The 12,856-nt window shown below is 41.9% G+C and overlaps 1 protein-coding gene and 1 pseudogene across 1 annotated transcript in view; one reads left to right on the top strand and one right to left on the bottom strand.

Annotated features, from left to right (window-relative positions):
• Positions 1 to 4,694: 4,694 nt before the first annotated feature.
• On the top strand, positions 4,695 to 10,368 carry LOC130210198 (uncharacterized; annotated as a pseudogene).
• A 101-nt stretch (positions 10,369 to 10,469) lies between these two features.
• The window catches only part of ncor1 (nuclear receptor corepressor 1), a 54,060-nt gene continuing 51,673 nt past the window's right edge, over positions 10,470 to 12,856 (bottom strand). The window contains exons 43-46 of the mRNA XM_056440214.1: positions 12,662 to 12,715; positions 12,365 to 12,568; positions 12,102 to 12,278; positions 10,470 to 11,994 (exon numbers count right to left, since the gene is read on the bottom strand). Of these exons, the coding sequence (XP_056296189.1) occupies positions 11,750 to 11,994; positions 12,102 to 12,278; positions 12,365 to 12,568; positions 12,662 to 12,715 (680 nt within the window). The 3' untranslated portion in view covers positions 10,470 to 11,749. The remainder of the gene's footprint in view (positions 11,995 to 12,101; positions 12,279 to 12,364; positions 12,569 to 12,661; positions 12,716 to 12,856) is intronic.

Below are 12,856 nucleotides of genomic sequence, written 5' to 3'. Positions count from 1 at the left end.
CAGAACGTTTGGCCGGATACCGACGACTCCGGCAGCCAATGAGGTGAGACCAAAACATCACGACTTCCGGCTCCCAAGTTTGATTTCCCGCCAAAATGAAAACTGCAACATAACGTTGTAAGCGGATAACGTGGATATTAAAATGTGTATATATATTGACATACATACGCATATATGGTAGCATCGACATATATATGGACACATATTGTAGCATATACATATTGTCAAATAGGTTTATACGTGTAAACTGCTTTATACACTGAATATACTGTAAACTGCATATCGGCTACTGCACAAATCTAACTAGGTAGGGTTACATTATGTATATAAGGTAGCCTCCAAGATTCGTCATTCAATATGTAATACATGATATATACACTGCACCATCGCACTGTTGCATTGTCGTTTACAGTTAAAAGAAAGTTTTCTACACACGTTTAAACGTTTGTGGTCACCTGTTCTGTTGATGTTTTTTTCTTTACTTACTTATTACTCTTCACGGAGAAAATATTATATAAAATGATTTTTTTACAGTTGAGCTTTGCCCCCCAAAAGAAGAGTAATCAGATGATTCAAACTTAATTACTTTTGGTTAGGGATGCACCGATCAATATCGGCCGATATTCCCATTATCGGTTTTGATCGGCGTTCTCAAAACAACAAGGCAGGCAGCTCAGAGGAACGGACTATGGACTCAACGATCAATACCCAAAAGAAATCATGCAACGTCGCAAAGTTTTATTTCCAATCCGCAAAAACATGATGAAAGAAGGAAAGAAAGCAATAATATCACTGGACAGACTATACATAGATGGACAATTGTACCGCGATAAGGACGTAACCCCCTGGCTCTTCTAGACCCCCGTTTCTTCTCTCTCTCTCTCTCGCTCTCGCTCGCTCTCTCTCTCTCTCTCTACACGTATCCGCATACATACACAAAACTCCCCATTGTAATCTCGATAGGTTTATGCCCCCCTCTCTTTTCTTTGCATTTCACTGTTTCGATTATTATATTATTTAGTATTGCATCCATGTCGTACTGTACCTGACAGTATGAACCCCGATCTGGTTCACACATTGCCTTGTATTTATGTTAGGTGTAATATGTTACTTACTTTGTTGTCTTCACGTTCCTATGTTTTTTTGTTTTGTATATGTTTGTTCTTCCCTGATTCAGTGTCTGCTCATACTGCTGTGTCATTTACACACACATATACACACACACACACACACACACACACCAACATTAACACTCAGTCTATAGTAATTCAATCAACATGTCTTCTCTCAAATTCTTAACCTGGAATATCCATGGAGTTGGTTCTAAAGCAAAACAAATTAAAGTTCTAAATCATCTGGCTAAGCTGCAAGCAGATATATGCTTAGTTCAAGAAACACATCTTTCAGAATCAGGTCACAACTAATTTAAATCAACACAATTCACTCATTCATTTTCAGCTCACTACAACACAAAACAAAGAGGGGTCTGTATTTTAATTAACAAGACAGTTTCCTTTATCCACAACTCCACCATCACTGACCCAGAATGCCGATTTATCATTATTAACATAACCATCAACAATAGTCCAGTCACAATCTGTAATGTTTATGGCCCAAACTCTGATGATCCATCCTTTTTTCATAATTTTTTTTCATCCCTCTCAAACATTTGCAACTGTCCAGTCATAATAGGAGGCGATTTTAATACAGTTATCGACCCATCAGCAGACCGATCTAATATTACAAATAATAAACGTACCTGGCAATCCACAGAAACAATAAAACAGTTCATGAGGGATTGTGGTCTTGGCGATAGTTGGCGATTACAGAACCCCAAAGCAAGAGAATACTCATTCTTCTCTCCGGTTCACCGTTCATACTCACGCATTGACTTCTTCCTTAACAGCAATTCAATTATATCGGATATTTCAGACTCAAAGATTCACCCTATAATTATCAGCGACCATACTCCCGTAACATTTACATGGAACAGAATTAATATACATAAACCAATTACTAGATGGCGTTTCAATACGTCTCTTCTCAAAGACCCTCAGTTTGACAGTCTGATTAAAAAAGAGTGGGCATCCTTCCTAGAAATAAATGATTCCCCAGAGTCATCACCGACCCTTCTATGGGAAACAGGGAAAGCAGTTTTAAGAGGAATAATCATTACATTTTCCGTCTACAAAAAAAAGAAAAAGAAGAAGAAGCTGAATTGGAACAACAAATCAACCAACTTGAAATCATTAATGCAAGCAACCCAACATTGGAAACTCAAAACGAATTGAGAAAATATAAATTACAAATAAATGAAATAATAAATAATAAAACTCAATTCCTAATACACAGACTTAGACAAGAACATTTTCACCATAGCAATAAATCTGGTAAATATTTGGCAAGTCAAATTAAACAAAATAAGGAAAAAACTACAATCACAATCATTAAAGACTCAACAGGGAATCCAACCAATTCACCCGATGAAATCAATAAAATCTTCAGAAGTTTTTATGCCAAACTTTATTCATCTGAAAAGGACCCACACCCAGAAGACATCCATTCCTCAACAGCATTGATTTACCACAGATTAACAAAGAACAAAATAACACACTTGACTCCCCATTAACACAGGATGAACTTTGTTCTGCCCTCCATCTCATGCCCAATAACAAAGCACCCGGACCTGATGGCTACCCTGCAGAGTTCTATAAACACTTTTGGTTCATCATAGCTCCACTTTTTCACAAGATAACAGAAATAAAACAAAATTCGCAATTTCCAGCTAGCATGAATACAGCCTGTATATCACTCCTCCTCAAACCAAACAAAGATCCAACTCTTCCATCAAGCTACCGTCCCATTTCCCTCCTCAATGTAGACATTAAAATCATCACAAAGGCACTAGCTCACAGATTAGAAAAAGTCACTCCATTTATAATTCACCCAGATCAATCCGGCTTTATCAAAGGTAGACACTCATACACTAACACACACAGACTGTTTAATTTAATCAACTACTCATCATTACAACAAACCCGAACCATCATCGCCTCCTTAGATGCAGAAAAAGCATTCGATAAAGTAAATTGGACATTTCTCTTAAGTGCATTAAAAAGATTTGGTTTTGGGGAGTCATTTATTAACTGGGTCAAAATTCTATACACTGCACCTACAGCCACCGTCATCACCAATGGACACACCTCTCACAGCTTCACACTGCACAGGGGGACAAGGCAAGGATGCCCACTCTCTCCCTCACTTTTCATCATTTTCATTGAACCGCTAGCTGCTGCCATCAGAATACCATCATAAAAGGAATCCAAACACTCAATACCCATCACAAAATCAGTCTTTATGCCGATGATATATTGCTCTTCCTCCAAAAGCCATATTCATCGTTACAAGAAACTATTAAAACTATAGAAACATTCTCAAAAATCTCTAACAACTCAATTAACTGGAACAAATCATCCATCCTTCCATTAGACAGTAACAGTTGGGATGGGGCAGGCCACACACCACCTATCCCTTTTTGCACTGGTGTCATCACTTATTTGGGAATACATATTTCCTCCAGGCTGTCAGAGCTCTTCACACTCAACTTCACTCCACTACTTAAAACAATAACCGACGACCTCCTCCGCTGGATGAAACTACCACTGTCACTCATGGGCAGAATAGCAACAGTTAAAATGACAATTCTTCCTAAAATAAATTACCTATTCACAATGATTCCATCTCAACCCACCCACTCCTGGTTCAAATCTCTTGACTCACTCATTACTACATTTTACTGGAAAAATAAGACGCCAAGAATAAAACTGGCCACTTTACAACAAACAAAAAAACAAGGAGGACTTGAAGCTCCAAATTTTTCTCACTACTCACTAGCAAACCAACTTCAATATATTCTTAAATGGATCCACCCCACTCACTCAGACAACACATGGTTAGACATAGAACAGACAGTATGTAAGGACATCCAGATTTCAGACCTACCATTTCTCAGCCAATCAGTCAAACGCCATCCTTGTTTCAAAATGGTAACAATAGCAGAAACTCTGATAGCCTGGTGGAAATTCCACAAAATCACTAATATCACTTTTGCACCCTCAAATTTCACCCCTATATGGAACAATCCGGACATTCTAAGCAGTAATAAGCCTTTAAATCTACACACATGGTCCACTAAAGGCATCACTCATTTGAAACACATCTTTAATAACAATACCCTGGTTTCATTCCCCCATTTGGTTCAGAAGTACGGCATCGGGAAAAATCACTTTCTGGAATATCTACAATTTAAATCATCCCTTCAAACAAAATTCAACATTAAGGCCACACATTTGGAATTACCTCCCTCAACCTCACAGTTAATTAATATCACCTCCTCAAATAAATTAATCTCAAAGATATGTAGCATAATATCACACTCTGAAATAATAACCATACCAATAATAAAATGGGAATTTGACTTAGCTATCACTCCTGATGCCGACTTCTGGACCAAAATCTGTACTAATATATATTTTATGACCAAAAATACAAATTTACAATTAATACAATATAAAACACTTCACAGAATTCACTACACTGGGCACAAAATGTTTAAGATGGGTTTCACTACATACATCTGTCCACATTGCATGCAAAATACTCAGGATAGTTACATTCACGCCATGGCACTGCACACCAGTTCAACACTTTTGGAAACAAATAACTGAGTCATTGTCTGTTTTCCTGGGCTGCCTCATCCCATTATCCCCATCACTCTGTTTACTGGGAGACATCTCATCTATAAACCTGAGCAAAACAAACTGCAAAATACTTCTCGTGGCCCTAACTATCGCCAAGAAAACAATCCTCGTGAACTGGAAATCAAGGAATAACACACATATCTCACACTGGAAAAATTTAATGTCAGAATATATTTCAATGGAACAACTCACCTCATCTATCATTTACAATACAACAGAACACCACAACATCTGGTCATCATTCACTATATTTTTTACAAACATGACACCACTCTTCTTATTTATTAGTTAATTCATAATGCACACGCACACACATATACACATGTACACATGCATCTGTCTTTCTTTCTTCTTCTCCTTCTAATTATTATTATTATGTTTGTTTTGTTTGTTTGTTTGTTTGTTTTTGCTGTTGTTTTTTTGTTTTGTTTTCCACAAATACTCTGACTTTATGATGTTATGTCCATTGTTTTGTCGTCTGCATTGTTTATTGTCCTCTAGGTGTTATGTCTATGTTTTGTCTTATAATAAAATTTAGGGGGGAAAAAGAAAAAAACAAAACAAAAAAACGGCCGATCAAACTTGGCCGATCAGATGACATAAAATCTGCGAGAACTATCAGACGTTTCAATCGCGGCGAACCGCAACGGAGTAAATGCGCCCGGCGAGGGCCGCAGAGGTCAGAGGTCCACGAGGGGATCCTCACGCACCGAGCGGCGTCCCCGTCCCCCGAGTTGAATCACTGGGTCAACTCAGCCGACACTTACATGTCTGCACCTATAGACTGATGTTGACGGTAAACGCATTCGATCGGGAGCGCGCGAGGGTTTTGATAAAGTTAGCGGAAGGATTTACGTGACAACATCCGGTTTTTTTAAGTTAGCGGAAATAACCACGTGAAACAACATCCGTTTTTCAAAATAAGATGTCGACAAAACATACACTAACATATAAAAGTATACAATTAACTGATTTTGTATCTTTATAGATCGTTTCTGAGATTTATTTTAAATTATGCTAACATTAAAACATTTTTACTGTACCAAGGAAGAGTTTATAAAAATAAAGGTCAGACTTTTGTATGTTAAAAAAGCACATTTCTGATTATTTGAAGTCCTGTATATAGATTTCCCCAAGAGTTCCAGGAAATGACTGATGCAGATGTGTTCCATACATATCTGAAATCCCCTACACTGGCAATCAAACAATTTTAATGTACTACATTTTCATTTTAATTGTAAATACTTAAAATACAAAACCAATGTTGTTAAGAATAATTCATTTCATAAATAATGCTACACAATAAATAGAATGCTTCAATCGACACAGTGATCGGTATTATCGGATCGGCAGATACTGATTTTAGTGATCGGCACCAAAAAACCTGATCGGAGCATCTCTACTTTTGGTCAATGTCCCCACAGTGTTAAATTACAGGGGAGAATTATGTCGTAACCACTTACCCCCAAATACCCATCAATTTAGATTGAGTTGTGACCTGAGATTATTCTTGAACCACAGCGTTGCTTGCCTTTGGGCTTTAACTGTATTGGGTTGCCGTTTTTCTTTGGGCCCTCTGCAGTCTACTCTATTTAGTGATTAGATTGAAGAGATTTATACTGTTTATACTTCAGTTCATAATATGTTCTGTTAATGTATTGGTAACCCGAGAATAACTTTATTTTTCTATTTGGAAGTTTGAAAACTAAATTTGCTTAATTAACTTGTTTATATTACAACCGTTATTTGAATTATTGTGATAATTTGACACTCAACTATCTCCTTTTCACCTGGAAAAAGTAGATAATTAATGGGAATGTTTGGCCTCGGTTTTTTTCTGAAAATGTACAATAAAATCAAAAGTAGTCAAATTCCTGGTGTGTGTGTGTGTGTGTGTGTGTACTCATACCATGTTAAAGATGTAACACAGGAGAGCATAAGCCTGCTTTTATCGCTTAGTCTCCTTAGGCATGAGTATGTAAAAGCTTTATGACTTTCCAATACATTTTTCATAAGATAATGACAACAAAACATACCGGTAATTCCTTGCCGTGTATCTGGTATGTTCTTGTAGTCCCTTGCAGTGAAATGCAGAAGACATGAGGTCAGCAGAAATAGGCCCATCTCTCTCATAGGGAGCACTTTGGTTGCCAACAGCAATTTTGCAACATGTGAATAGATCTGCTGTAAAGCAGACCCACATCACAGGCATGTCACTGGCCACCTAAATGCAAAGCACTCACACGTCTGCTTAGAGCAACGTATATGGTTGTCCATTATCTTACAGTATATATATATATAATATAAATGTATGCACCAGGACCGAGTGGCACTTCATACAAAGTGTATAAGAACTGTCCCAAACTCCTGCTGCATCTGTGGAAAATCCTGCGAGTCTTCTGGAGAAGAGGGAGGATCCCTGAACAATGGAGAGTGGCTGAAGGGGTATGGATCCCGAAGGAGGAAAACTCCACTCAGCTAGACCAGTTCCGCATCATCTCCCTGCTGTGTGTGGAGGCAAAGGTTTTCTTCAGTACTGTTTCCAAACGGCTGTGTACCTACCTGGCAAAGAACATCTGTCCAGAAAGGCGGCATTCCAGGAATGTCAGGATGTCTGGAGCATACTGGTGTGGTGACACAGCTCATTCGGGAGGCCAGAGAGAACAAGGGCAACCTGTTAGTGTTGTGGCTTGACCTGGCAAATGCATTCGGTTCCATTCCACACAAGCTGGTTCAGCTCACCTTGAGAAAACATCATGTACCCAGCAGGTGTAGAGACCTCATCGCTGTTTATTACAGTAATTTCAGGATGAGGGTCTCTTCAGGAGCAATAACATCCAGTTGGCACAAGGTGGAGATCGGTATCATCACAGGGTGTACTATCTCTGTGACATTGTTCTCCCTAGCCATGAACATGCTCACTAAGTCTGCTGAGCCAGAGTGCAGAGGGCCCCGCACGAATTCCGGACAACGGCAACCACCCATCAGGGCATTCATGATGACCTCACAGTCATGACAGAATCAGTCCCAGGTTGCCGGTGGATTCTGAAGGGACTTGAGAAGCTGGTGGAGTGGGTCCGGATGCGTTTCAAACCGGCCAAATCCAGGTCAATGGTGCTGAGGAAAGGGAAGGTGGAGGACAAGTTCCGTTTTAACATCACAGGCACAGCCATTCCAACGATCACAGAGAAGCCAGTCAAGAGCTTGGGCAAGGTTTTTGACTGCTCTGAGAGACACAACATCTATCCAGTCGACCTGCACTGAGTTGGATAGCTGGCTGAAATCCGTGGACAAGTCAGGCCTACCTGGGAAGTTTAAAGCCTGGGTCTACCAACATGGCATTCTTCCCAGGATCCTGTGGCCCCTCATTGTCTACGCGGCCCCTATCTCAACAGTTGAGACCTTGGAGAGGAAAGTCAGCAAACACCTCCGGAGATGGCTTGATTGTCAAGGAGCCTGAGCAGTATTGCACTCTACGGGAACACCAACAAACTGCGACTGCCTTTCAAATCCTTGGAGGAATTCAAGGTAACTAGAGCCAGAGAAGTGGTTCAGTACAGGGACTCAAGCGATCCGAAGGTGGCTAAAGCAGGGATCCAAGTGAGGACTGGCAGGAAATGAAGGGCAGAGGAAGCCGTTCAAGAGGCAGATGCAAGGCTGCATCACAGGAGCCTGGTGGGAGTGGTCACACGAGGTCGAGCAGGGCTAAGATCCTTTCCAACTCCCCAAATGAACACCAGGGGGAAGGCAGGGCGACGACTTGTTCAGGAGAAGGTGAGCGCAGCAGTGGAGGAGACGAGAACCTGCAAGGCAGTGGGAATGAAGCAACAGGGAGCTTGGACGAGGTGGGAGATCGCGGTTGAAAAGAAAGTGACCTGGGCTGAGCTTTGGAAAGCCGAGCCTCACCGCATCAAATTCCTCATCCAGGCAGTGTATGACGTGCTTCCAAGCCCGTCAAATCTGCACATATGGGGCATAGCAGAGACACCAGCATGCCCACTGTGTTCCAAGCGAGGAACCCTGGAACACATCCTCAGTTGCTGTACAAGGGCACTTGAGATGGTCGGTACAGGTGGAGGCATGACCAAGTCCTCAAGGCCATTGCTGAAGCTATCAGCGCAGGACTGGCGTGGGCAAAGCAGTTCCGACCATCCAAGAAAACCATCGCCTTTGTCAGAGCTGGGGACGAGCCAACTCCTGCCAGAAGAACATCATCTGCAGGCATCCTGACGTCTGCAAGAGACTGGCAGTTGTTGGTGGACCTTGAACATCAGCTGAAGTTCCCCAGCCATATTGCAGTCACCTCCCTGCGACCAGACATTGACCTTGTGTCTGAGTCCACCAAGCAAGCAGTGCTGCTGGAGCCGACAGTCCCGTGGGAAGATCGCTTGGAAGAAGCCTTTGAGAGGAAGCTCTCCAAGGACGCAGGACTGGTCAGTGACTGCCAGCAGGCTGGCTGGAGAGCAAGGTGTTTCCCTGTGGAGGTTGGATGCAGAGGATTTGCAGCCCGTTCCTTGGCCAGAGCCTTCAGTAGTTTAGGCATCGAGGGTGAGAGAAAGAGGAGAGCCATCCGCAGTACCACCGATGCGGCAGAGAGAGCCTCAAGATGGCTGTGGCTCAAAAGAGGGGAGCCATGGAGTCATGGTAGCTAGCCATCGGGACACAAGCTGGGGTCGGATCAGCCCCGGCTGGGTCACCTGGAGGAGGGCGTATGATGTTGAAAGACCCGAAACGTCCAATGATTCCAGGAACATCACTGAAGATGTGTCCAGATTGGGCATCAGTAGATGTATGTACACAGTATTATATAACTAAATAAACAAGTTGCAATAGCTGAAACCATAATGTTTCATATTGCATGAATTAACCTGAAAAGTTGTCGTGCACCTGTTAAGAACCTCTACACTTTTCAGTGGTGGAGAACTGATCCACTTTATTTGATTGGTCTGAACTCTTGTAATAGCCTACTAAGAGACATTGTGCGATACAAACATTGCATTTCAACATTATAGGATACACGGTTCAAGTCTCAATTTCAAAAAGACAACAAAAAAAAGTCACCAATGTGTGTTTGATAGAGCTGAAAAGATGCTCCAATTATTTATCGGCTTCATGTCGGATTTCTTTAAGATTCAAGTTTGTAAACTTTTGTCATCGCCTTTGTAAACACTGAGCATCCTGTGAACAGAATGAACAACAAAGATGTTGAAAATGACAGAAAATAAAAATCTGAACATGTGCTATAACAATGATTCAAAAGAAAAAGAAAAAATATCAAGTTTAAAGCAGAACGGGTTTGTTAACTGAGAAAAGTGAAAGCTGAAAGCGTGGTATTTTTTTCCACAAACTTGCAAAAGGAACATTACTGCCATTTATGAAGTTGACTTATAATAATTCATTTCAAAGTTGTATGTCTTTTGATTGACACAATGAAAGCAGATGGTCATGGTTAAGAATCACCATGACAGCCAACTCTTAAACATTTACCGGTACCATACACTTAAAAGTATTACTATGATGCAAGTGTCAACGCTACAAAATCATGGACCAGCTACAGGAAGTCAAAACATCCAGATTTCTATGAGTGGTGGGATAATGTTGAAGCACATCTTAGTATACTCCTGTGCTGGAGGTTGAATAAGTTACACAGCAGGAAGTATGCTTTTTTGTTGTTGTCACAAGCTACAAAGCAAAAAAAGTGCAACAATGGTGCAGACCATTCTTTATGTTTGGTTAGTTTTGTCTTTTTGTGTAATGAAAAGACAGTTTACAGAGTTCAGATTTTTGTCAGGACAGTATCAAATAAAATTAAAAAAAGGAAAAACAAATACAAACATCAAACATCAACGTATATCTCTGAGAAAATTAGTTAAAGCTGCCTTCTTTCTCAAGTCACAAGGCATGGCAAAACCTGACATACCATTTATTTTTTACCATGACAACATTGCAGAGCAGATCATTCTGGACAGGTTGGAAACTGCAGAGAGAGAGAGAGAGCTAATGGGACACACCATGGAAAGCTCTATTGAAAAAAAAAAAAAAAAAAAACCATTGGCTCACTTTCAATATTCAGACGGGGTCCAGTAGGCATAAGGATATATTTTCCGGCAAAATTAAGCTTATAGCAGACATTTCACCTTTCTGCTGTGACACCAGTGTTCTCAACTTGTTTTTGAAGACATGTCTGTCTAGACCGGGTGAGAATTTACCGCCATCATCCACACATCATCTCCACTGTGTGGCGTGGATGGTCATCAAATATAATTGCTGTGTAAATTGTTCATCTGTGTTTTGTTTTAATCCTCGAATGTCCACAAGGTTCAGACTTCGGTGGTGCTTGGCCTCTGGGCAACACTCATCGTCAAGGACAATCCAGACGTCCGGTCTCTCAGCGTCGCTATGGTAAAAATATTAGAGTGGGTGTCAAGTCACGTGGGGTGGGAGTGGACCGGGAAAGCCTAACTGTGATAACTAAAGATTACACCCCTAACCTTCCCATTTAAAGTGGATCAATTTAAAAGCGACATTAAAATAAGAAATAATCAAGTTAAGAAAAACACTGCAAAAGGTTACTCTATTTACATACAATGATTTTCTTAAAAGACAAAGTATATCTTTACAGAAATCCCAAAATTTCAGAAATAGTCTCTTATGCGGTTTCTTTTTACATTTTAAGCTCTTCTTCTTTCCTATCGCTCCCGTCATGCCCTCAGTCACGTTTTGTTTATTTCACCGACAGGCTGGGTGAGTGCTTCCAGACCAACGCCAGTCTTGCTCTGGAGAGCCCTGCCTGTCAGAGGCTGTTGCTTGTCCTCTCAGCTAACAGCCAGTGGGCGCCATAACTCCAAAAATAAAAAGGACATCGTCCCATCTACTTGTCACACTCGCCAGTGAGCGAGGATAGTTCTGGGAGAGGTGGCGGGTGGGGTGAAACCACGAGCCCTGGCGCAGGCCTCTCTTCTGGTTTTTGGGGCTGTAGTGAGGAGAGCTCAGTCGTCGCTGTCAGACAGGGTCTCGTATTGCTCTGACAGCAGAGACTGCCACACACGCTGCTGGGCCACCGGGGCTCCAGCAGGAGGCGGCTGCTGCTGCTGCTGCTGTTGCTGTTGCTGCTGTTGTTGTTGTTGTTGTTGTTGTTGCTGCTGGCTTTGTATGGAGGGGGAAGCTATGGAGGTGGGTGGCGTGCTGCTCAGTATGCGCATGGTCAGCGGGTTGTAAGGGAACTGCATGGATCCTGGGCAAAGAAAGAGAACATTTTAGAAGAATTAGATGAGCTCGCTCCAGGTTAACTTTTCCAGAAGACGTTTTTGTCGGCCCGACCGCAGAGGCAGGACAACTCACCCGTGGACGAAGGTCGGTCGTCCCAGCCCCATTGTGGTTGAGCTTGGGCTTGTCTGTGATAATCTCCCTCCGAGTGGACGGAGGACACAGAAGACGGACGCTCCCCTCCAGCGTAGGCCTGACCAAGGTTAGGGGACTTGGTTTTCCGGCTGTTGGCTTTGCTGTGCTTCTGCTTCCCTGTAGATTCAGCCACAGAATGTGGAAATGAGCAACGTGTTCAACATCAGATCCCATCTGATCATGTGTCTGATCATTGTGCCTACCCATACTGGGTGACGGGTTGGCCTCCTGGCGGGCGTCACTGCCTTGGCCGGGTGTGTTGTTCGTGGCACACTGAGCCCCGAGTCCTCCCTGGTGCTCCTCCGGTCTCTCCTCCAGGTTGCCCATCAAGGCTTTGCGGATGATGTCCTCCAGGCCTAAGTTGTTGGCCGGGTCGCTAAATGAGTGATTCCTGGTGTTGATGCTGCCTACCAACCACAACGAATAAAATATGCAATGAGAAGGGAGATATCAACTAGACTGAAGTATTAAGTCTTTGACTGAGTTTAACCGCTACTTACTTGAGGTGGTAACAGCAGGCAAGTTGAAAATCTCTGTGCCTGGTTGTGCGTTTCCTGAAAGACAATTTTTTGTTGTTGAAAAAAAACAACTAAATGTCTGCCATGAAATAGAGTTTAACTTGATCCAGTGAATCAAGTTGGTCCTGTGCTATCACATGCTTAATGAGCTTGACCAACTGGATGGAAAAGATGGAA

Source organism: Pseudoliparis swirei, chromosome 3, assembly GCF_029220125.1.
Source record: "Pseudoliparis swirei isolate HS2019 ecotype Mariana Trench chromosome 3, NWPU_hadal_v1, whole genome shotgun sequence".
In the NCBI taxonomy this organism is placed as follows: Eukaryota; Metazoa; Chordata; class Actinopteri; order Perciformes; family Liparidae; genus Pseudoliparis; species Pseudoliparis swirei.
The sequence above is the reverse complement of the archived record's forward strand: the minus strand, read 5'-3'. Positions and strand labels throughout refer to the sequence as shown.